This window comes from Molothrus ater, chromosome 4, assembly GCF_012460135.2.
Source record: "Molothrus ater isolate BHLD 08-10-18 breed brown headed cowbird chromosome 4, BPBGC_Mater_1.1, whole genome shotgun sequence".
Lineage (NCBI taxonomy): Eukaryota > Metazoa > Chordata > Aves > Passeriformes > Icteridae > Molothrus > Molothrus ater.
Genome location: NC_050481.2, coordinates 72,934,130 through 72,957,495, shown reverse-complemented (window position 1 = coordinate 72,957,495; position 23,366 = coordinate 72,934,130). Strand labels below are relative to the sequence as shown.

General features: G+C 57.4%; 1 protein-coding gene across 2 annotated transcripts; it reads right to left on the bottom strand.

Moving 5' to 3' along the window:
• Nucleotides 1-845: 845 nt before the first annotated feature.
• On the bottom strand, nucleotides 846-23,196 carry VAX2 (ventral anterior homeobox 2). 2 transcript variants are annotated; one of them, XM_054514472.1, is made up of 3 exons: nucleotides 22,884-23,196; nucleotides 16,803-16,929; nucleotides 846-2,831 (listed from the first exon to the last, which is right to left on the bottom strand). In XM_054514472.1, the coding sequence occupies exons 1-3, from the start codon at nucleotides 23,194-23,196 to the stop codon at nucleotides 2,123-2,125; spliced, it is 1,149 nt and encodes a 382-aa protein (XP_054370447.1). In that variant the 3' UTR covers nucleotides 846-2,122. The 2 variants fall into 2 exon arrangements, with proteins under 2 accessions (XP_054370447.1, XP_036237415.2); XM_036381522.2 differs by having other exon boundaries at nucleotides 2,208-2,831; nucleotides 16,742-16,929.
• Nucleotides 23,197-23,366: the final 170 nt, after the last annotated feature.

Below are 23,366 nucleotides of genomic sequence, written 5' to 3'. Positions count from 1 at the left end.
GACGTGACTTTTATTAACATTAGAAACCATTAAAAAAAAAACAAAACCATTTTTCCTTAAAATGTGACATCCAGTTGTTGGTTTTCCGGTCATCCCAGTCTGGAGGAGCCCCTGGCACCGAGTGGGACAAACTGGGGGTGTCCCCAAGCTGTCCCCGGCCCCCGCGACAGCTTCGCTTTGGCGAAAGGAGCTTTGGAAAAGCTTTGGATGGGATCTGGGGATTTTTGGGGTCAAACGGGGAAAAAGGGCAGCGCCGGGATTCCCGCGGAACCAAAGCAGGCAGGAAAACCCCAAGGATATTCCCAAGCCCGCATTCCCAAATCCAACCCGGGCCTTGTTTTGCCCGAAATGTCCCCAAATCCCCTCCGGCCGCGGAGATTGAGGGGTCTGGGGTTCCCTTCTCCACCCGATTGTTCCCGGTGAGCCCGGGAATTTTCCGGGCTGGAAAATCCCTAAATCCCCTTGGAGTGGGGCTGGGAAAAGGGAAAAGCAAAATCCAAGCGAGGCCCGGGGGGGGGGGGGGGGGGTTGGGGACAGAATTCCAGGGGTGGGGACGCGGCCACTTCCCTGTCCTGGCTCCACCTGGATCGGGAAGAGGCGGGATCGACATAAATGAAAGGATTAGGGAATGATCGGGGGAAAAACCCCAAATATCGTTGGAGCAATTCCAGGCAAATTGTGCCATAATTAAAGGACAGGGGGACAGGCAGGATTGTCACTTGTCACCTGTCCCTGCCTCAGTTTCCCCGCCCGAGCCGTCCCCTTGAAAGGTTCCAAAGGGAGCGGAGCAAAAAATAACAATTCCCTAAAAACGGGGGAAAATTAAAAAAAAAAATGACCCGAAGTTTCTCATAAAATCTTTTATTTTAAATATTTCCCTGCAAAATCCTGGGAATTCGGGGCCCCGGGGAATGTGGCCCCGTAGGGAGCAGCAGCCCTGGGATGAGGGGGGGATGCTCAGTGTTAATGATCATTATTAATTAATTGATTGATTGATTAATTAATCAACAGCAGCGGGTTTGGGGGTGTGGGGGGAGCCCCCGGGGCAGGGCCTGGGTGTGGGGAGGGGGCTCGGGGTGTCCCCCTGGTGCTGTCACAGCCGCGTCCCTGCGGGGTGGGGGGGTGGCACTGAGGGGTGGTGACACCCCAGGGTGTCCTGGCAGGGTGGTGACACCGTGGTTACCTGGCGATGCCACCCCAGGGTGTCCTGGCAGGGTGGTGACACCGTGGGTACCTGGCGATGCCACCCCAGGGTGTCCTGGCAGGGTGGTGACACCGTGGGTACCTGGCGATGCCACCCCAGGGTGTCCTGGCAGGGTGGTGACACCGTGGGTACCTGGCGATGCCACCCCAGGGTGTCCTGGCAGGGTGGTGACACCGTGGGTACCTGGCGATGCCACCCCAGGGTGTCCTGGCAGGGTGGTGACACTGCAGGACACCCGGACACGGTGACGCCACCCCAGGGTGTCCCACCAAGGTGACACTCACACCCCCCCCAGCAGCTGCTCCTGTCCCCAAGGGCCACCTCATGCAAAGTCCCCCTGGTCCCCAACCCCACCCTCAGCCCGAGTGGCCCCGCAGGAAGCCACTGTCACCCCCTGGGAGCCGGGAAGGGCCCCTGGCTGTGGCAGGTGACAAGGCGGGTGTGGCAGGTGCCACTGTCGGCACGGGGTCACTGCGGTGCCGCCCCAGGGTGGGTCTGGGGGCGCTGCTGCTGGACCCGCCCCGCCCCAGCGCGGCAGATGCCACCGCTGTCACCGCTGTCCCCAGCTGTCACCCAGCGGCGCGGGACAGGGACCCACCTGTGGGGACGGTCCCAAAAAGGGACAGGCAGGGGTTGGGGCCCCGCGGGTGTCCCCGGGGTGGCGGCAGCCGCTTGTTCCCAGCACGGCGACAACTGGGGACATCGCCCGGGACATCGGAGGACAAAGCCCCCTCCCCGGCGCAGGCGGGGAAACTGAGGCACGGGGACAGAGCCCGATGCCACCTCGCGCTGTCCCTTTTGTCGCCCCGGAGGAGACACCCCAGGGTGTCCCAGCGCCACCGCCCGCTGCTCCCGTCCCCTCCCGCCGATACCTGGAGCGGGGCTTTGGCGACAGCGACACCTCGGAGTGTCACCAGCTCAACCCTGGCCACATCCGCGCCTCCACCGGCCCGGGGAGGAGCCGCCATTCCCGGGGGCGCCCATTCCCAGCGGGAATTCCCAGTTTGGGGGGGGACGATCTGGGCTTGGTGTGGCGGGGGGGAGGTGACACTTTTTGATAATGGGTTTTTTTGGGGTTTTTTTTTGTTTTGTTTTTGGGGGGGTTTCTTTTTTAAGGGCTCGGCTTCTTGCTGGGTATAGAATTGTCCTTCCTCTCCAGCCGCGTGTAAGGCTCGAACGCGGATGCTCCGGGCGGGTACGAGGCGGGCAGATCGTGCAGGCTGCCCAGCAGCGGCCCCCCGAAACACAGCGGCCTCCCCGGCAGCCGCGGCGACGGCGACAACGAGGACGAGGAGGAGGATGAGGAGGAGGAGGAAGCGGCGAGGGAAGGGACGTGCAGGCCGAAAGGCGGCGGGGCCGGGGGGCTGCCGCTGCCACCGCCCAGCCCCGGAGGGGACGCGGGGACAGGCGGGGCCAGGCTGGCCGCGGGGCTGGCGACAGGGACAGGGTTGGGAGGGGGGGACAGGAGGCTCGGCGGGGCCGGCACGGACAGGAGGCGGCCCTGCTCCAGCAGCCGCAGGATGTTGCAGGTGGCGAAGGACTCGGAGGTGCTGGAGGAGCGTTTCTCAGAGTCCCTGCTCTGGTCCTTCTTCTGCTTCGTGCGGCGGTTCTGGAACCACACCTTGACCTGGGGACAGGCGGGGTTTGGGGTGGGGAAAGGGGGGGCGGGAGGGCACGGACGGAAAGAGAGCGCGGGGGGGGCCGGGGAGAGAGAGGCGAGAGCCAGGAGAGAGCGAGAGGTACGAGAGAGAGAGAGAGATGGATTAGAATAAACGGCCAAGCGAGATCCGCCCGCCCGGGATCCGGCCGCTGCCGGGGAGAGGGAGAATTCCTGCGGGGCCCGAGCCCGACGGGGGCACCCCGGGAATGAGAGCACCGGGATGGGAATCGGGACTGCACCCCAGGAACGGCACCCCAGGAATGGGACTTGGGACAGGAACCCAGGGATGGGAACCCAGGGATGGAACCCCAGGAATGGGATCACAGGGATGCAACTCGGGACTGGACCCCAGGAATGGGACCTGGGCAGGAACCCAGGGTTGGGATCCCAGGGATGGAACCCCAGGAATGGGATCACAGGGATGCAACTCGGGACTGGACCCCAGGAATGGGACCTGGGACAGGAACCCAGGGATGGGATCCCAGGGATGGGAACCCAGGGATGGAACCCCAGGAATGGGATCACAGGGATGCAACTCGGGACTGGACCCCAGGAATGGGACCTGGGACAGGAACCCAGGGACGGGATCTCAGGGATGGAACCCCAAGGATGGAACCTCAGGAACTGGACCCCAGGTTTGGGAGCCTGGGGATGGATCCCCATGGATGTGACCTCCGGAATGGGACCTCTGGAATGGGACCCCAGGGATGGCACCCCAGAGATGGGACCCCAGGAATGGAATCCCAAGAATGGGATCCCAGGGATGCGACCCTAGGAATGGGATCCCAGGAGTGGCACCCCAGGAATGGGACTCGGGACAGGAACACAGGGCTGGGATCCCAGGGATGGAACCCCAAGGATGGAACCTCAGGAACGGGATCCCAGGGATGGGACTCGGGACAGGAGCCCAGGAATGGAATCCCAAGAATGGGATCCCAGGGATGGGACCTCAGGAATGGGACTTGGAACAGGAGCCCAGGGTTGGGATTCCAGGGACAGGACCCCAGGAATGGGATCTCAGGGATGGGAATTGGAACAGAAGCCCAGGATTGGGAGCCTGGGGATGGGAGCCTGGGGATGGGACCCCAGGAATGGGACCCCAGGAATGGGACCCCAGGGATGGGATCTCAGGCTCTTGTCCCTGGAATGGGACCCCAGGGATGGGGCTCAGGACAGGACCCCAGGAATGGGATTTCAGGGATGGTATCCCAAGGATGGGACCCCAGGAATGGGACCCCATGGATCCCAGGTTCCTGTCCCTGGAATGGGACCCCAGGGATGGGGCTCAGGACAGGAGCTCAGGGATGGGACCTCAGGAATGGGACCCCAAGGATCCCAGTCTCCTGCTCCTGGAATGGAGCTGGGGACAGGAGCCCAGGGTTGGGAACCCATAGATGGACCCCAGGAATGGGACCCCAGGGATGAGACCCCAGGAATGGGTTCATAGAGATGGGACTCGGGACAGGAGCTCAGGGATGGGAGCCCAGGGACGGGACCCCGGGGATGGGAGCCTGGGGACGGAGCCCGGAGCTGGTGCCTGACCCGCCCTGTGCCGTGCTCGGCTCTCCCTGCGCTGCTTTTCCCGGGAATGCTGACAGGGACAGGCTGGATCCTCCTCAAATTCCCAAATTCCCGTCCCCGACTGCAAACCCTCCCATGGCCGGGGCGCAGGGTGACACCTGAGGGCACAGGGTGGCTTCTGGTGGCCCTGGATTGCTGGGGACAGACCCAGCCGGGGACACTCGCACCCCTGGCCGAGGTCAGGAGGGAATCCAGGCTGAGCCCCGCGGGATCCCCGCACCCCAAACCCGCCCCTGCCCACCGCAGACCCCCCTAAACTCCCCCTGCCTCCCTCCCTCCCTCCCTCCCTCCCTGGCAGAGCAGAGGGGCAGGAGAGGCAGAGAGAGAGACAGAGAGAGGCGGCAGGGACGGACAGACGGACACGGGGTGAGGGAAGGACACACGGGTGGGAAGACACTCGGGTTAGAGCGCGGCGGCGACGAGCGGGAGGGACCCCGAGCCGCGGGGCCGGCGGTGCCGGGCTCCTGCCGGTGTCACCGGCGGCTCCTTGGGGACACGTCGGGCCCGCGGTGACGCGGCACAAAGGAGCCCCAGGGCGGGAACCGGGGGACACCGCGGGGACACCGCGGGGACATCGCGGGGACATCGCCTCCCGCCACCGCCGGGCGCTGCCGGCCCGCCGCTCCCCGCGGGGACATCCGCGACACCCGCACGGGGACATGGAGGCACTCGCTGCCACCGGGCACGGCCGGGTGCCCAGGGATGGGGTCCCCGTGTCACTGACCCCAGGGCTGTGTCCCCATCCCAGTGATCCCATTGGTCACTCCTTGCTGACCACTGGGGTGGTTTTGGGAACAGAGCTGGGTCCCCAGGGCTGATGTCCCCATGCCTCTGACCCCAGAGCTGTGTCCCCATCCCACTGACCCCAGAGTGGTGTCCCTGTCCACTGACCCCAGGGCTGTGTCACCGTGCCACTGACCCCATTGGTCACTCCTTGCTGACCACTGGGGTGGTTTTGGGAACAGAGCTGGGTGTCCAGGGCTGGTGTCCCCATCCCACTGACCCCAAAACCATCTGAGTCCCCATCCCACTGACCCCAGAGTGGAGCCCCTGTCCCACTGACCCCAGGGCTGTGTCCCCATGTCACTGACCCCTCTGGTCACTCCATGCTGACCACTGGGATGGTTTGGGAACAACGCCTGTCCCCAGGGCTGGTGTCCCCATCCCAGTGACCCCAGAGCTGTGTCACTGTGTCACTGTGACCCCACTGGTCACTCCGTGCTGACCACTGGGATGGTTTTGGGAACAGTCCCACGTCCCCAGACACAGTGACCTGACACAGAATTGTCCCATCCCCTGGAGCAGCTGAATCCTGGGAATTGCAGATCCCAAACCCGCAGTGGTGGGGCCAAAGAGGAACCAGGTGCCCCAAACCCATCTAATTAGCGCCACCTTAACAAAGATCCAGAGTGGACCCGAACAGATGGACATTCCCAGAACTCTCCTCTCCAAATGTTCCCCATCCAGCAATTCAGGAGCAGCAGGAATTCAGGAAAATCCCTCAGTGGGATTTAATCCTTGGGGATGGGCACGATGAGCCCATGGATCAGGTTTGAAACTCCAACCCCATCCCTGAACCCCAGACCAGGGGCTGCTCCAAAATCCAACTGTCCCAGGTGGATCCAGCCTGGCCTTGGGCACTGCCAGGGATCCAGGGGCAGCCCCAGCAAATCTGGGAATTCCAGCCCAGCCAGGAATTCCTTGCCAAGATCCCAGCCCAATCTCCCCTTTCCCAGTGGGAGCCATTCCCTGGCTCCTGTCCCTGCAGGCCTTGTCCCCAGCCCCTCTCCAGCTCTCCTGGAGCCCCTGCAGGCACTCTGAGGATTCCCTGGAATTTTCCCTTCTCCAGAGGAACATTCCCAGCTCTCCAGTCCACCAAGGAAATGGGAATATGAGAGAAAGGAATCACGGCACAGAGACCCCAAAGCGCTGGGAAAGGGGAGCTCTGAAATGGTGTAAAATATTAAATACTAATAATTCAACATTTATATTAAATAATAACTACATGAAATAATGTAATATTTTTATTTGGGAAATATAATAATGGGATATTGAAGATATAAAAATTAAATAGATACACATTATTTTAGTGTATATAAATACATAATTATTGTTTTCTATTATATTTAATAACATCTTTATGTTTTCTGTATTATATTGAATGACATCTTTATATTTTTATTGCTTTTATTTTATGTTGTATATTAAATATTCTATAATGGAGATATTTTATATTAATTAATAACTATAGTAATAGCTACTATTAATATACACCTATAAAATATAGCTTACTAATATATAATACATAATACATATGTACATATATAGTATATAATGTATTTAATGTAATTATAATGTATTACACCTTTTATATTATGTATTACATTATATTTTAGATTATATGTTTATATATTGTGATATTGATGGTTTTCCTTATTTATTTTTTCTTTTATTATTTAATTATTTAATTATTTTTAAATTTTTTATTTTATTCTTTAGTAATTTAATTGAATTTAATTTTAATTTTTAAAATTGATTTTTAAAAAATATAATTTAATTGAATTTAACTTAATTATTTCACTCCCTTGTCTTCTACCAAATTTTTAGAATTCTCTTATACTTATTTTGTTTTCTCCTACTGTATTTTATTTTGCTTTATTCTATTCCATTTCATTTTCCCATCTTTTATTCCATTCTATTCCTTCTCCCTGAGCCAATTTGCTTTCATTTTATTTTATATTTTATAGTTTATAGTTTATAGTTTATAGTTTATAGTTTATAGTTTATAGTTTATAGTTTATAGTTTATAGTTTATAGTTTATAGTTTATATTATTTTATACTTTGTATTTTAGTTTAAATTTTATTTGACTATATTTTATTTATTGATTATTTTTATTTTATAATGTTATATCCTAATTTTATTTTATTTTATTTTATTTTATTTTATTTTATTTTATTTTATTTTATTTTATTTTATTTTATTTTATTTTATTTTTTATTTTATAATATTTATTATTTTCATTTTATTTCCTATTTCGCTTTGTAATATTTTATATATTTTTTATTTTATTTTCATTTCCCACTCCCTATTCCACAACCGAATGAGTCCCTGAGATCCCCCCGGATTTCTCCTCCTCCCGCAGATCCTTTCCCTAGGGATTCATCCCTCTGACCCAGGAAGGCAGGGCTGTGTCCCCTCCCCTGCTCCTGGCCCCTGGAATGTCATCCCAAATGTCACCGTGCTCGGAACGCTGCAGCCCAGTGCCCTGGGGAGTTCTGATCCCGGAATCCCAGTTCCCGGATCCCCAGCAGGGTGCGGGGAGCGGCGCGTGAAGACAGGAATAAAATGGGAACACGGCGTTATCCGGAGCCTACGGAACCATCTGGAACCTGCAACGTCGGCTCCATCCTGGTTTTCCACGGCTGTTGGCACTGGGATGGAGCCCACAAAATGTTGGATCCCTGGAATCCCTGGGATGGAGCCCATGAGGGGTTGGATCCCTGGAATCCTGTGCCGTGATCTCGGATAGCGCTGAATCCCGGGATTCCTTCTCTGGAGATGCGGGGCTGCTGTTCCCATCCCTGCCCTTCCCCAGATGCCTCTGAGCCACAGAAGGAATTATTCCCAAGAAGGGAATCCCGATGGAAACCCCTTATCTGGGAAGGCAAAGGATGGGAGCTCATCATTCCACGGATCTCATTGATCCGGGGATTTGTGCATGTTTTCAGTCCAGTAACTGCCCATCCATGTATGATCCATCCATCCATCCATCCATCCATCCATCCATCCATCCATCCATCCATCCATCCAGCCCAGCATCCCAAAGCACCGCACGGATGGAACTGGAATTTTCCTCCTCTCATTACGGCTCCCGTTTTCCATCCTCATCCGCTGCTTCCCGCTGCACTGCGGCCGAGCCATGGTGGGAATTGCTCCTGACTGGGATCACAACCCCGCCCAGGCAGATCCTGGGAATATCAACACCGCCCACTCTGGCACTCCCACATTCCCAAAAAACACCGGAGCGCGTTCTCCCAGCGTTTATGCACCCAACAGGACAATCCCGACCCCAGTGTGCGGCTGCGGGGCCGGGGCCGTGTTTGGGGTTTTTAGCGGTGTTTGTTTTGGGCGGCCCTGCCCCGGCGCTGACCCCGGCTCCGTCACGCACTCCTGGCACATGTGTGGCCCCCGGCTCCTCCATCCCGCGCTATTCCTGGCTGCCGAGCGGGAATTGGCCGGGATTAGCTCCCGACCGCCGGCAGCTGACGCTCATTGGGAGCCTGCACTCCGCCATCATCCTGCGCCACCTTCCTCCTCCTCCTCCTCCTCCTCCTCCCCTTCCCCCTTTTCCTCCTTTTCCTCCTCATTCTCCTCTTTCCAGCCCCACTGGGGCTCGGATCCCGGATCCCGGCGTTGTGCAATCCGTCAGGATCGCTGCCCGGACCCGCGGGTTTCGTAACGGCGGCTCCGTGACCCTCCCGCCTCTCCCTGTTCCGAGTGGATGGATCCCATTCCAGCTCATCCCGCTGCACCAACCATTCCAAACCCTCCGCCGCTCCCTTGGGAATGCGCTTCCAGCCACCAGCGCGGTGGGAATTGTCCCTGACCCTCATCCGGGAGCCCATTCCCAGCACAGCTCCTTTCCCACCACTGATCCAAAATTCCAGCCAGCAGCCAGGCCTGTGTCCAGCTCCTGCTCCAAAATTCTGGATAGTCCTGGCTTGGGAACATTTGGATATTGGGAATTCTGGGTATTGCAGCCAGGGAATCTTGCGGGCGCTCTGGCGCCCTTTGGAAATGGAAAATTTGGAGATGCTCGCAAAGCTGGAGGGGAATTCCTCCATTTTTGGGGTTTTGGGAAGTGCTGGGGACACCACTCTCCATGAAATCCCAAGGGTCTGGATGGGACCCGTGGATGGGAATTCCAGCCCCAGCATCAGGATCAACTTATGAAAACCATCACCAAACCCAAATCCCGTCATTTTTTTCAGTAAAACATTTCAATTACATCCACTTGGAGGATGCTGGGATTGCTCTGGGAACACCCAGTCCGGCTTCATCAGGAGCCAAAACTTTCCATCAGAAATTCTGAAATCCCAGGATTTATTTTTTGGGGAGGAGGGGTTTGTAAATCCTTAATTATACAAATCTCAGTGAGTTATTCCCTATTTTTTTCCCCATCAATCATTTCACTCCATGCTTGGAGAATCCTGGAAGTACCTGGATATTTTGGGAATCCCAAACATCCAACTCCTCTATCCCAGAGCACACCCCAATTTCCCGCTCCCCTTTTTAGGAACACTCCCCAGAAATCCCCAATTCATCCCCCCCAGCTGGGATTTTGGGATCCCGACGCCGGAATTCGGGAATCTCGGGGGCTGTGCCAGCCTGGCCCTGCCACCGCGGCCTCCCCGCTTAGGCCCGGCTTTGTTGTCCCCCCCACGGCCCCGCTGCCAGGAGGGGCCGGGATTAGCGGGGCCACGTGAGCTGGGCTTGCTCCAGGAACGAGCTCTGACGCAGGCTGGGGTGTGGGAATGGGATCCAGCACCTGTTGGAGGTGCCCAAATCCCGGGAATCTCTGGTGGGTAGCAGGATTTAGGATCTTCCTCTTTTCCAGGTGCTTTCAGCATCCCGGTGCGACCTGATCCCGTTAAATGTGGGATGGTTCAGGCTGACGTTGCCTGTTGGCACTTATTCCCAAGGATTTGGCAGCTGTAGGATGCTGTTCCCAGATCCTCTGGAACAGCCCAGATCCCTCCTGGAAGTGAGTCAGGGAAGTGCTCCAGGAAAACAGGGTGGGAGAGTTCATCCCATCCCGAAAAACCTTGGGCAGAAGGGATGGAGAGAGGGATGGAGGGATGGAAAGATGGAGGGGGGGGATGGAGGCCCCTCAGGAAAGAATCCCTGAATCCCAGAATTCCCAACTGGTTTGGGTTGGGAAGGATCTTAAAACTTTTCTTCCAAGGACAGGGACACCTCCCACTGCCCCGGGTAGATCCAATCTGGCCTTGGGCACTGCCAGGGATCCAGGGGCAGCCTCAGCAAATCTGGGAATTCCAGCCCAGCCCCTGCCCACCCTCCCAGCCAGGAATTCCTTGCCAAGATCCCAGCCCTGCCCGTGGAAGGTTCCAAAATCACCTGGTGTGGGTCCTGTCCCTTCCACCGTGTCCCAGTCCAGAGGGAAATGGGAATTATGGGGTTTTGGGGCTCCCAGCTCTTCCCAACCTCATCTTTCCTGCTTTTCTTTTTTTTTTTTTCCCCCAGGAGAGGAAAACCTGTGGCAGCCCCAGCCCTTGTCCCCTTGTTCCGTCCCTGCGGGGACCGGGAGCCGTTAACGAGCTGAGGTGATTAATTTTTAACGGCCTCCTCTTAATTGCTGGGCTATAAATAGACCTTCCCGGCCTTCCTCGGCTTTCCCAGATGTTTTTCTCCATGCTGGGAATCCCGGGATGCTCTGGGGGGTGTGGGGCCATGGGTAGTGATGGAGTGGTAGGGTGGCCCAGGAGCTGTCCCCAAGGTCTGGATGGAGCCCGTGGGGACACCTGGAGAATCCCATGGATTTCCAGCAGCCAGGCAGGCAGAAATCATGGAATTGTGGGATCAATTAGGTTGGAAAAAACATTGGAGACTCCTGAATCCAGCCAGTCCTCCCAGCACTGCCAAGGCCACCAGCATGTCCCCAAGTGCCACACGCACAGGGCTGGTGAATCCCCCCAGGAATGGGGACCCACCCCTGCCCAGCTGGAAAACCCTTTCCATGTAGGAATTTTCCCAAAAATCCAACCTAAACCTCCCCTGGCACAATTTGGGACTGTCCCTCATCCCGAGTGTCACTTCCCTGTCCTGGCCCTAAAAAGGGCTGGAAAACACCGGGGTCACTTGAACCTGAGCCTGGCATTGAACTCCAGACCCTGAGAGCAAATCCCATCCCATCCCAATTCCCATCCCATCCCAATTCCCATCCCATCCCATCCCATCCCATCCCATCCCATCCCATCCCATCCCATCCTATTGCATTTCCTCCCCATCTCATTTTATCCCACCCCATCCCCGTTTCATCCCAATTCCATCTCATCCCAAATCATCGCAATTCCTTCCCATCCCAATTCTGTTCCATCAATCCCATCCCATCCCATCCCAATTCCCATCCCATCCCATCCCATCCCATCCCACGAGGGATTTATGGGAATTCCACCCTCTCCACTGTCCCCTTTTTGCCTCCTCCACCTGGGATTTTCCATCCCATAATGACACTGGAAAGGGGCACTTTTCCCTTCAGGATTCCGGTGGGTTTTCCCATAAAAAGCCGGATCCGTGGATATGAGCTGCCCTGGGGATTTGGGATGGGTTTGGGATGCTCCCGCCACTTCCCAGCTAATCCCAAGGACCTCAGAGCTCTCCTCGGCACCTCCATGGAAATATTCCCCCATGGAAACATTCCCCAGGTTAATTAAACTCATTGAACATTAATTATATCTGTGGATTAATTAGGAAAAGCACTGGGAGGTGGAGTGGGGACGTGGACCCCGCGAGGGAAAAGGAATTCCCTGGATGGGTGGAAGGAACTTTGGCTCTGAAATTCCCTCCTGCTCTCCTGACAAGATCCCTCCTCTCTCCTGGGTGATCCCACCCTCACTTCCAGGGGATTCCCATAATTTCTGGGTCATCCCAGCCTCAGTCCTGGGTGATTCTCATAATTTCTGGGTGATTCCCATAATTTCTGGGTTATCCCCCTCTTCCCTGGCTGATCCTTCCTCACCCTTGGGTGATCCCCATCTTCTCTGGGTGATCCCTGCTTTCCTTGGATGATCCTGCCCGCACTTCCAGGTGACTCTCATCTTTTCTGGGTTATCCCACCCTCAATTCCTGGGTGATTCCCATCATTTCTGGGTGATCCCATCCTCAGATCCAGTTGATTCCCATAATTTCTGGGTGATTCCCATAATTTCTGGGTGATCCCATCCTCAGATCCAGGTGATTCCCATCATTTCTGGGTGATCCCATCCTCACTCCTGGATGATTCCCATCTTTTCTGGCTGATTCCCATCATTTCTTGGTGATCCCATCCTCATATCCAGGTGGTTCCCATAATTTCTGGGCGATTCCCATAATTTCTGGGTGATCCCACCCTCACTCCTGGATGATTCCCATATTTTTTGGATGATCCCTCTCTCCCAGCCTGATCCCTCCTCTCCTCCCAGCGATTCCCTGTCTCCCAGCCCGATCCCCCATTCCTGGAACACCACTCAGAGCCAAAAAAAAAATCCCAAATCCCGCTCTCCCCAACCCATCCTCCCTCCAACTCCCCCAAACAGCTGCCAGGAGAGTAAAACCAGACCCTAAATCCCCCTTTTTAACCCCATTTCCAGCAGGATTTCTGCAAGATCCTGGCCCCGCTCCCAGGAATGCTGCAGCATTCCAGCTGCGATCACACCGCGTCTCTTCCCATCTCGTCACATTCCCTCCTCGCCGGGATGAATCATCCTTCCCCCTCCCTTCCCAAACATCCACAGGCACAAAAAACAAATCCCAACCCTGGTGGCCCCTTCCCTTTCCTTCAGGGTTCCCGTCACATCCACATGGAAAAGTCAGGAGCAGCTTCCTCGGAATTAAAGATTTAATCGCAAGAATTCGTCTTGGAATTAAAATCCAGCCCAAGGAGGGGCTGGAAAGGATTTGTCCCCTGTCCCAAAAATATAATAGAGAGCCAGGAGATGCTGTTGATTGGGATTCACCCCCAAAATTCCCTAAAATTCTGGGAGCTGCTCTGGGAATGAATCACCAGAAGCAGCCAAAATCCTGGGATTGCTGCAAAAGTCGGATTTGTCCCAGTTTGGGGGAGCTGGGTGGGGACAGGAGGGGCTGGCGGTGACTTTTCCCTCTCCAGGTCACATCCAGGTGGGATCAGCACCTTCCAGACCCAAAGGGGCCTTGGAAAAGTCGGTTTAAAGCTCTTGGAATCCCCGAGGAAAACATCCTGGCCGTGAAAAACCAGGAATGAGGAAAAGGGAGACGCCCGAGTGTGAAACCATCGCTAGAGAGAGGAAGGGGAGGAATTTGGGAATTCTGGGTGGCTGGGAAGAACTGGGGAGCCAAGAAGGTTCTGGAAACTGGGAATTGGCTGCAGGGAAGGAAAAATGGTGTGAAAAGCAGGGAAAGGAATTTAAGGAGACAGGGATGAAGGAGGGAAGGGGGAGAGCAGAGCAGAAGCGACAGCACCCGGCCCACGGGGTGGGAATTTTCTCACCCAGGGATGGAGGCAGCAGCCGGGCTCCAGAGAAAAGATGGGAATTTCATCCCTAAGGAAAGGCTGTGACCTCCTAGCCCTGGCACCCTGCTGGGCACATCCTCCGTGCCCAGGGGACAAACGCTGACCACGGAGAGAGCCTGGGAAGGGGGAATTGGGAAAGGGGGATTTGGGAAGGGGGGATTTGGGAAAGGGGGATTTGAAAAGGGGGATTTGGGAAGGGGGATTTGGGAGGGGGGATTTGGGAAGGGGAATGTGGGAAGGGGGAAGTGGGAAAAGGGATTTGGGAAGGGGGATTTGGGAAGGGGAATGTGGGAAGAGGAATTTGGGAAGGGGGATTTGGGAAGGGAGATCCTGGGAAGTGGGATTTGGGAAGAAGGATTTGGGAAGTGGGACTGGGGAAGGGAGATTAGGGATTTGGGATTTGGGAAGAGGAATTTGGGAAGAAGGATTCTGGGAAGTGGGATTTGGGAAGGGGGATGTGGGAAGGGGGATTTGGGAAGTGAGATCCTGGGAAGAGCAATTTGGAAGGGGGGATGTGGGAAAGGGGATTTGTGAAGAGGGATTTAGGAAGGGGGATTGGGGAAGGGAGATTTGGAATTTGGGAAGAGGAATTTGGAAAGTGGGATTTGGGCAGTGGGATCCTGGGAAGAGCAATTTAGGAAGGGGGATTTGGGAAGAAGGATTCTGGGAAGCGGGATTTGGGAAAGGGGGATGTGGGAAGGGAGATTTGGGAAGGGAGATTTGGGAAGGGAGATTTGGGAAGAGGGATTTGGGAAATGGGATTTGGGAAGGGGGATCCTGCGAAGAGCGATTTGGGAAGGGGGATGTGGGAAGGGGAATTTGTGAAGAGGGATTTAGGAAGGGGCGTTCGGGAAAGGGGATGTGGGAAGGGAGATTCGGAAAGGAGGATCCCATGCCAAGGACACACAGGTTGTCCCTTGTCACCTGTCTCTCCCGGCTCTGTGGAGGTGACACCAGGACCCCAGGAGGAGGAATCCTGGGAAAAGGGAATTGCTGTGCAGCTCCAGCTCCCTGGAATCCTCTGCTCCCACTTTGCACAATTCCCTCCCCGCGGATCTGTGGAGGGGACACTGGGACAGTGGCAAGAGGGACCTTGAGGAAGGGACCCCTCACCACGGGACAAAGCTGTCCCTGCAGTGTGACACGGCCAAGGCCACCTGTGACAGTGCCAGCTCCATGGGAGTGACACTGGGACCTCGGGAAGAGAAATCCCGGGAAAAAGAACCCTGGGAAGAGGGATTACAGGAAAAGGGACTGACCCCAAGAATAGGGACACGTCAGGGGCTGCCTGTGTTGGGGACAAAGCTGTTCCCACAGAGTGACACGGCCAAGGCCACCCGTGACTCTCCTGGCTCCGTGGAGGTGACACTGGGACCTTGGGAAGAGGAACCCTGGGAAGAGGAACCCCAAGAAGAGGAATTCCAGGAAAAGGGAACTCCTCACTAGGGGGACCAAGCTGTGACACTGCCAAGCCCACCCATGACCCTCCCAGCTCCCTGGAGGTGACGCTGGGACCTCGGGAAGAGAAATCCCAGGAAGAGGAACCCCAGGAAGAAGGACACTGGGCAAAGGGACCCCTCCTCAGGGGGACAAAGCTGTTCCCACAGAGTGACACAGCCAAGGCCACCTGTGACCCTCCTGGCACCGTGGAGGTGACACTGGGACCTCGGGAAGAGAAATCCCAGGAAGAGGAACCTTAGGAAAAGGGATCCAGGGAAAGGGACCCCTCACCAGGGGACAAAGCTGTTCCTGCAGTGTGACAAAGCAAGGCCACCCGTGACCCTCCTGGCACCATGGAGGTGACACTGGGACCTTGGGAAGAGAAATCCCAGGAAGAGGGACCCCAGGAAGAGGAATCCCAGGAAGAGGAACCCCAGGAAGAAGAATCCCAGGAAGAGGAACCCCAGGAAGAGGAAGCCCTCATCAGGGGACAAAGCTGCTCCTGTGTGTGACACGGTCACTTGTGACCCTCCTGGCTCCACAGAGGTGACACTGGGACCTCGGGAACAGGGAACACAAGGCCACTTTTCTCCCGACCACAGCACAGCCAAATCCCACCCCAAATCCTCCTTGTCACTAAAATCCCCCTATTCTACCCCTCCAAAAAAAATCCCGGAGTGCCGATTTCCCGCTCACCCAGCAGCAGGATTCCCCCCAGTGCCAGCCCTCAGAGCCAGGGCCTGGCTGCCCATGGCTGGGATGGGTTTGTTCCATAAAAAGGGTTGGAAAAATTGGAATTATTTCCTGTACAAATGCCATTGCCAGACTTGGCAGGAATGGGGTGGACAAGGCAGAATATTCATAATTATTCTATTATTATTATTATTATTATTATTACATAAATACCATTATTAATATTATTTAATTAATTCTGATTACTATTTAATAATACATTTCTAAGCCAAAACCATCACGACCCATCAGGGGCACCAACCTCAGAGCTCACCCCACCCATTCTCCCAGCTCTCCCCAGCACAGGAAAACCAGGAAAATCCCTTCCCATCATCCAAGGAAGGCGATGGAGAAGAGACCAGGGCTAATTCCTGGATTGCTGGGATTGGGGTGCTGGAAAAGCGGGAGCAGCCCCCACAGACCCCAATCCCCACCACATCCCACCTCAGGTCACTGCTGTCACCTCCTGCTTCTTCCTCTTCCCGCTTTTCCCGGGATCATGGAATGGGTTGGGTTGGGAACAACCTCAAAGCTCATCCAGCTTTGGGTCCAACCTCTCCTTGACGCTTTGCCGGACATTTGAGGGGAGACACCACCAGCCTGGGGGTGTCCCCACAGACCCCTCAGGGCTGTTCCCAACCGTATCCCAACCATTCCAAGGACGCGATGGAGGAAAACCATCGCCGGGAACGCCGCGCGCATTCCGTCGCCGCCTCGCTCCGCGCATCTGACGGCTCGGGGACGCGGCCACCAGTGCGGGGACACGGCCACCAGTGCGGGGACACGGCCACCAGTGCGGGGACACGGCCACCGCGACGTCCCCAGCCCCGAGGAGCCCCCGCGGGTCTCACCTGCGTCTCGGAGAGGTTGAGCTGCCGCGCTAACTCCGTCCTTTCCCGGCCCACCACGTACTGGCAGCGCTGGAACTCCAGCTCCAGGCGGTAGAGCTGCTCCGCCGTGAAGGACGTCCGCGTCCGCTTGGGCCGGTCCAGGTCCAGCCCCTTGGGCAGCACGATCTCACGGATCGTCCCTTTGGCATCTGGGTGGAAAACAGGGAAAAACGGTCAGGAAAAAAAAAAAAAAACAACCCAAAAAAGTGAAGAAACCCATCCAAAAATCCAAAAGTGCGGTTCATGGGAGTTGGGAAAATGCAGCATTTCATCCTGGGAATAATAATTTGCAAAGCCAGGAGCAAAAAGGAGATTGATGCCAAGGAAGGACTCAAAGATAATTTGATTATTTTTAAATGTAATTTTTATTTAATTTTTGATGGGGAGATCCATCAGGGAAAAAAATAAGTGAAGGAATCTGTCCAAAAATCAAAAAATGTGGTTAACAAGTGTTGGGAAAAAATAGAGTGCTTAATCCTGGGAATAATAGTTTGGAAAGTGTGGAGCAAACAGGAGATTGATGCCAAGGAAGGATTCGAATTAAAGATTTTTTAAATGTAATTTTTATATAATTTTTGATGGGGAGATCTGTCAGGGAAAAAAATAAGTGAAGGAATCTGTCCAAAAATCAAAAAATGTGGTTAACAATTGTTGGGAAAATGGAGTGCTTCATCCTGGGAATAATAGTTAGGAAAGCCAGGAGTAAACAGGAGATTGATGCCAAGGAAGAATTTGAATTAAAGATTTTTTTTTTCTGTAACTTTTATATAATTTTTCACCGGGAGAACCGTCAAGGAGAAAATAAAGTGAAGGAACGAGTCCAAAAATTAAAAAATGCAGTTAACAAGCGTTGAGAAAATGGAGCATTTCATCCTGTGAGTAATAGTTAGGAAAACCAGGAGGAAACAGGAGATTTATGCCAAGGAAGAATTTAAATTAAAGATTATTTTTTCTGTAATTTTAAAATAATTTTTATATAATTTTTGACAGGGAGAACCATCAGGGACAAAAACAAAATGGAAGGAATTGGTCCAGAGAAAAAAAAGCAAAACTGAAGGAATCGGTCCAAAAATCCAAAAACTGGGGGGAAATGGAAAATAAATGGAATTAAAGAGTGGCTGGATGTGGATTATCCATGGAATTCCCACAGTCTGGAGCTAAATTGTGGCTTGGTTCTTCCTTCCAGCCCCAAATGCTGAGAGTTTATAAATATCCAGGGAAAGGTGACAAATCTCCATGAATTAGGGGTTTTTAAAAGACATAAATAGAAGCCATACATTTTTTTTTGGGAAAATTGAGTGCTTAATCCTGGGAATAATAATTTGGAAAGCCAGGAGCAAACAGGAGATTTATGCCAAGGAAGAATTTGAATTAAAGATATTTTTCCTGTTATTTATGATATAATTTTTGATTTCTGTCCTTCCTCGGGAATACTGGAAAAAATTCCTCTCTATTACAATTCCCATCTCTCCAGAATTATCCTCACTGCAGGAATATTTCCTTGGAAAGCTCAGCTCCCGTTTTGGGGCGGTTTCCTATTAAAGAAAAAGTTTGGGAAGTGCCGTGGGCGCCGAGCTTCTCCCGACTGTGGATTTTATGAGGTTGGGAATATCCAGGGAAAGAAAACTTTAAAGGTTTGGGTGTGGGAAGTGGCTCGTGGCCATTCCAGAGGAGCCCCCGTGGCTTCACTTCCCACCAGGAAAGGACAAACTCCACCAAAAAAAAATCCACAGGAATCCTGTCCCAGCTCCCAGGAATTAAAATGAGCCTCGGGAATCGCCCACTGGGATCTTCCCAGATCCCAAATCCCAACTGGGTTTGGGTGAGCCCTCCCTGCAGAGCTCATAGGGGCTTTTCCAGAGGGTTAAAATCCAGCCAGGAAGTCGCTCCAAGCCCTGATTTTGGGATGCTGGATCCCAATTCCAGAGGGATCCTGGTTGGAGGTCAATGGCTCTCCCTCCATCTGGCTGAGTTGGGAACGAAGGGGTTACAAAATTCCTGGGGTAGGAAGGAGGAAAACAGCGAGGAAAAGCTGGGAATGGGGTGATGGAGATGGGGTGGGGATGGCAGAGATGGGAATGGTGGCACCAGGATGGGAATGGCGGTGCTGGGATGGGAACGGTGGCATTGGGATGGGAATGGTGGCACCGGCATGGGAATGGTGGTGCTGGGATGGGAACGGTGGCATTGGGATGGGAGTGGTGGCACTGGGATGGGAACAGTGGCACTGGGATCAGAATGGTGGCACTGGGATAGGAGTGGTGGCACTGGGATGGGAGTGGTGACACTGGGATGGGAATTGTGGCACTGGGATGGGAACGGTGGTGCTGGGATGGGAGCGGTGGCACTGGGATTGGAATAGCAGCGCTGGGATAGGAATGGTGGCACTGGGATGGGAATGGTGGCACCAGGATTGGAATAGCAGCGCTGGGATGGGAACGGTGGCACCGGGGTTGAAATGGCGGTGCTGGGATGGGAGCAGTGGCACTGGAATGGGAATGGTGGCACTGGGATGGGAACGGTGGCACCGGGATTGGAATAGCAGCACTGGGATGGGAAGGGTGGCACCGGGATTGGAATGGCGGCACCGGGATTGGAATGGCGGCGCTGGGATGGGAGCAGTGGCACTGGAATGGGAATGGTGGCGCTGGGATTGGAATGGCAGCGCTGGGATGGGAGCGGTGGCGCTGGAACGGGAATGGTGGCACTGGGATGGGAACAGTGGCACCGGGTTTGGAATGGCAGCGCTGCCATAGGATCAGTAGAGCCAGGATGAGGACAGAGGGGCTGGGATGTGGGCGGCGGGTCCGGCACTGGGATGGGAATGGTGGCACCGGGATTGGAATGGCAGCGCTGCCATAGGATCAGCAGAGCCAGGATGAGGACAGAGGGGCTGGGATGTGGGCGGTGGATCCGGCACTGGGATGGGAATGGGGGAATGGGGACCAAACACCGATTTGGGAAAGGGACCCCAATCCCGGAGCCGCGCTCCCACTGTGGAGCTGCGGGACACGGCTGAGGCGCCACCCCGGAATGCGGCACTGAAGGAGTCCCGAGGGCTTGGGGACACCCAGGGTGGCACACGGGGTGGTGACACCTGACCCACACCCCAAACCCCACGGGCTGGCGTGGAGCTGCCGGGAAGCAAAGGGGCTGTCGGCGGATCAGCGGCTTTTCCGGCGGGATCAGAGCTGGGAACCATTTTGTGTGGGAAGCGCCGTGGTGGTGACGATGCCCAGGCCACGTCCGCACTCCCGTGCCCACATCCGTGCCCACGTCCGTGCCCACGCCACGGCTCCGGCACAACAACAGCCGGGAATGCCGGGGAATGCCGGATCTGGGGCCGCAGCTGTGGCCTCGGCTCCAGCTCGGGCATTATTTATTGTTATTCCCTGGCAGCTGGAGCAGCTCCGGAGGGATGGCAGGGAAAAGGGCACGGCCACGGTGCCAGCTCGGCACGGGGGACACCAAACCCCTTGTCCCGCCCCACTGACCTTCCCCAGTGGAGGTTTTGGGGTGCTCAGACCATCCCCCCCTTCCAGCCTTTGGAATGCCCTCCTGAGAGCCTTTTCTGGAGCCCCAAAAATTCCCAGCTCCTGCCTGAGGGGTTCCGGAGCCTTGGGCCTCGCTGGTGACACGTCCTGCTCTTGGGGACCAGGGCACTCCTGGTGGCTCTGGAGCCGGGACACAACCGGGATTGAAATCTCCCAAAAGAGCAGAGAGCACCCAAATCCATGGGGACACCTCACCCCGGCACAGGGACACCTCACCCCCGCACAGGGACACCCCACCCTGGCACAGGGACACCCCACGCTGGCACAAGGACACCCCACGCTGGCACAGGGACACCTCACACTGGCACAGGGACACCTCACCCTGGCACAGGACACCCTGTGCCCACCTGGGTTCCCGCACCAACACAGCTGCCAGGACCTTTTGGGGCGCACACCCGCCCTGCCAGCCCTCAGGGTGTCCCCTCAGTGCCACGGGGTGGCTGTGGTGGCACCAAACGCCACCGCGGTCCCTCCACGTGCTCTGCGGCCACCGGGCCCAGCACTGGGCCAGCCCCGGGAGGGGACGCGGGGGAGCACCCCGGGATGTGTCCCCAGCCCCGTGGGGCTGCAGTGGCCCCGGTGACACCGGGACCGGCCCCGGGTTTGCCCAGGTCCCTCCTTGTCCCGTTTATCCCCGGGAGCCACCCCCGGCGAGACGGGGACGGCCGGGAAGTGACCGAGAGGTGACCGGGAGGGGACCGGGAGGCTCCGTCCCGCACGGACCATCCCCGGTACCGCGGGATCATCGAGCGGACCGAGATCCCGAGAGGACCCCGTCGGTGTGAGGGGGTCACCAGGACCCCCCGACTTCACCGAAAGCACCGCGGGCGAGCACCGAGGCTGCACCGAGGCTGCACCGAGGCTGCACCGAGGCTGCACCGAGGCTACACCGAGGCTGCACCGGGGCTGCACCGAGGCTGCACCGGGGCTGCACCGAGGCTGCACCGGGGCTGCACCGGGGCTGCACCGAGGCTGCACCGGGGCTGGTGGCAGCTCTGCGGCCTCCGCTCCTCACCGAGGCCGGGGCTGGCGGGGCCCCTTTCCCTGGGCAGGCAGCGAGAGCGAAACTCAAAATATTAAAAAAGAATAATTTTAAAACATAAAAATGAGCATTTTAACGTCCCGCTTCGCACGAAACCCACCGGGAGGCTCTGCCCGGGCCCAGCCGCTGCTCGGCCCCGGCCCTGCCCGGCTGCGGGACCGGGTGGGGAGCGGCGGCTCCGTGTCCCCGCAGCCCGGGTGGCCCCGCCACGTTCCCCCCGCTTCATTTCGGCTCAGGCCCCGGTGATTTGCGGCGTTTTCTCCCCGCCACCATTTTGTCCGCACCGTGGCGGCTGCAGCAAGATGGTGAAACCGGGCGCTCCCGGTGAGGGTCCCCGGGGTCGGCGGGAGCGGAGACCCTGCCCCGGCCTTGGGCACCGACCCTCGCCCCTCTCCCGGTGCCGGCACCGTCGGGGCGGCCTCGGTGGGGCTGGAACCGGCGGAGGAGAGGCCTGGCCCCAGCCTGACCCCGGCGGGACCGGCGGCAGCCCCGCTCGGGGACCCCCGGGGACGCGGGGACAGCACGGGCGGGACCCCGGGGCTCGTGGCCGAGCGCTGCCCGCTGCTCGGCCGCTGTCCCCGGTTCGGGACTGGGATAACCGAGCTGTCGGCGAAGGGCGCCTATCGCGACAACCGGGAGAGAGGCTTGGGTGATGCCCGAGCCCGGGATAACGACGGGACAGGGACCCGGCTCCGGTCCCCGGCAAAGAGGACGGAGGTCACGGCCGCCGCTCGGCTCCCTGCCCGAGCGCTGCGCTGGGCACCGGGAGGCCTCGGCCCTGATCGCCGAGCGGCCGCCGAGCCGCTCCGGGCTCCGGCAGCGGCGGAGGAGCGGCGGGGACGCGGAGCATCCCCGGGATCCCGGGACCGCGGAGCGCTCGGGACCCGCCCGCCTGCGACAGCCGCGCCAGGGCGCCCCAAACTTCTCGGGGTTCGCCACAAGCCAGAAGTGATCCTGGCGAGTCCCGGGCCGGCGGGGACTGCGCGCGGGCGGCGGGATGCGGGATGCGGGATGCGGGATGCGGGAGCGCCGAGCCGCAGCCGGGGCCGAGCCGGTGATTTTATAAAGGGGAAAGAAAAAAAAAAAATAACCCCCCCCGTCGCCCGCCGCCGCTCCGTGACGCTTTTCTCCTGCGACATCGCTCCCAACGCCGAGCCGATGCTGTCCCCCCTCTCCCGCCACCCGCGCGTCCCCCGCGGGGCTCCGCCGGCCCGGCGGCTCCGTGACCCCGGGGCCGTTCCCCCGGAGCCCTCCCGGCCGCCCCCGCTGGGCACGGCCCCGCTCCGAGCCCGCTGCCGGCGAAGCCGGGGCTGGGGCAGCGGGCCCGGTCCGTGCCGCGCTCAGCGGAGCCGGGGCAGGAGCGGCGGGGCCGGGAGGCCGGAGGTCGCAGCCGGGAAGCGCCCGGGATGCGCTGGAAGCGGTGCCGGGGATGCCCCGTGCCCGCAGCGGGAATCCCGGGGCCGGGGGAAGCGGGGAGCGGGGACGGGAGCGGGGAGAGTGCCCGTACCTCGCACCAGGATGCGGCGGCAGTAATCCGCCTCGCCGGTCCCCGACGGGCTCTCGGTGTCCGGGGCGCACTGCTTGGAGGAGCCGGGGCTGACCGCCGACGTTCCCGGGATGTCCTTGAAGCCGCCGGCGGCTCCGCCACTGCCGCCGCCGCCGCCGCCGCCGGCGCGCAGGGCGCTCTCCAGCTCCGCCCGGGTCGGCAGCTTCTCCCGGGCCCTCCCGGTGGCCGCGGGCTCGGCCAGCAGCACGGGGCTCCCGCCGGGCTCGGCCCCTCCATCGCTCATCCCTGCGGGCGCCGCGGCGGGATCAAACATCAGGAGGCAGAGAGAGACACGGGGAGAGGGAGAGAGGAGGCAAGGCTGGGCGGGGGGGATGGGAGGGAGCCCCCCCGCCCCCCCACCCTCCGCAGACCCCTTCCCCTCCCCGCCCCTCCCCGGCCCCCCCGGGGCTCCGCGCCCCCGCTCACCCCCATGGCCGGGGACCG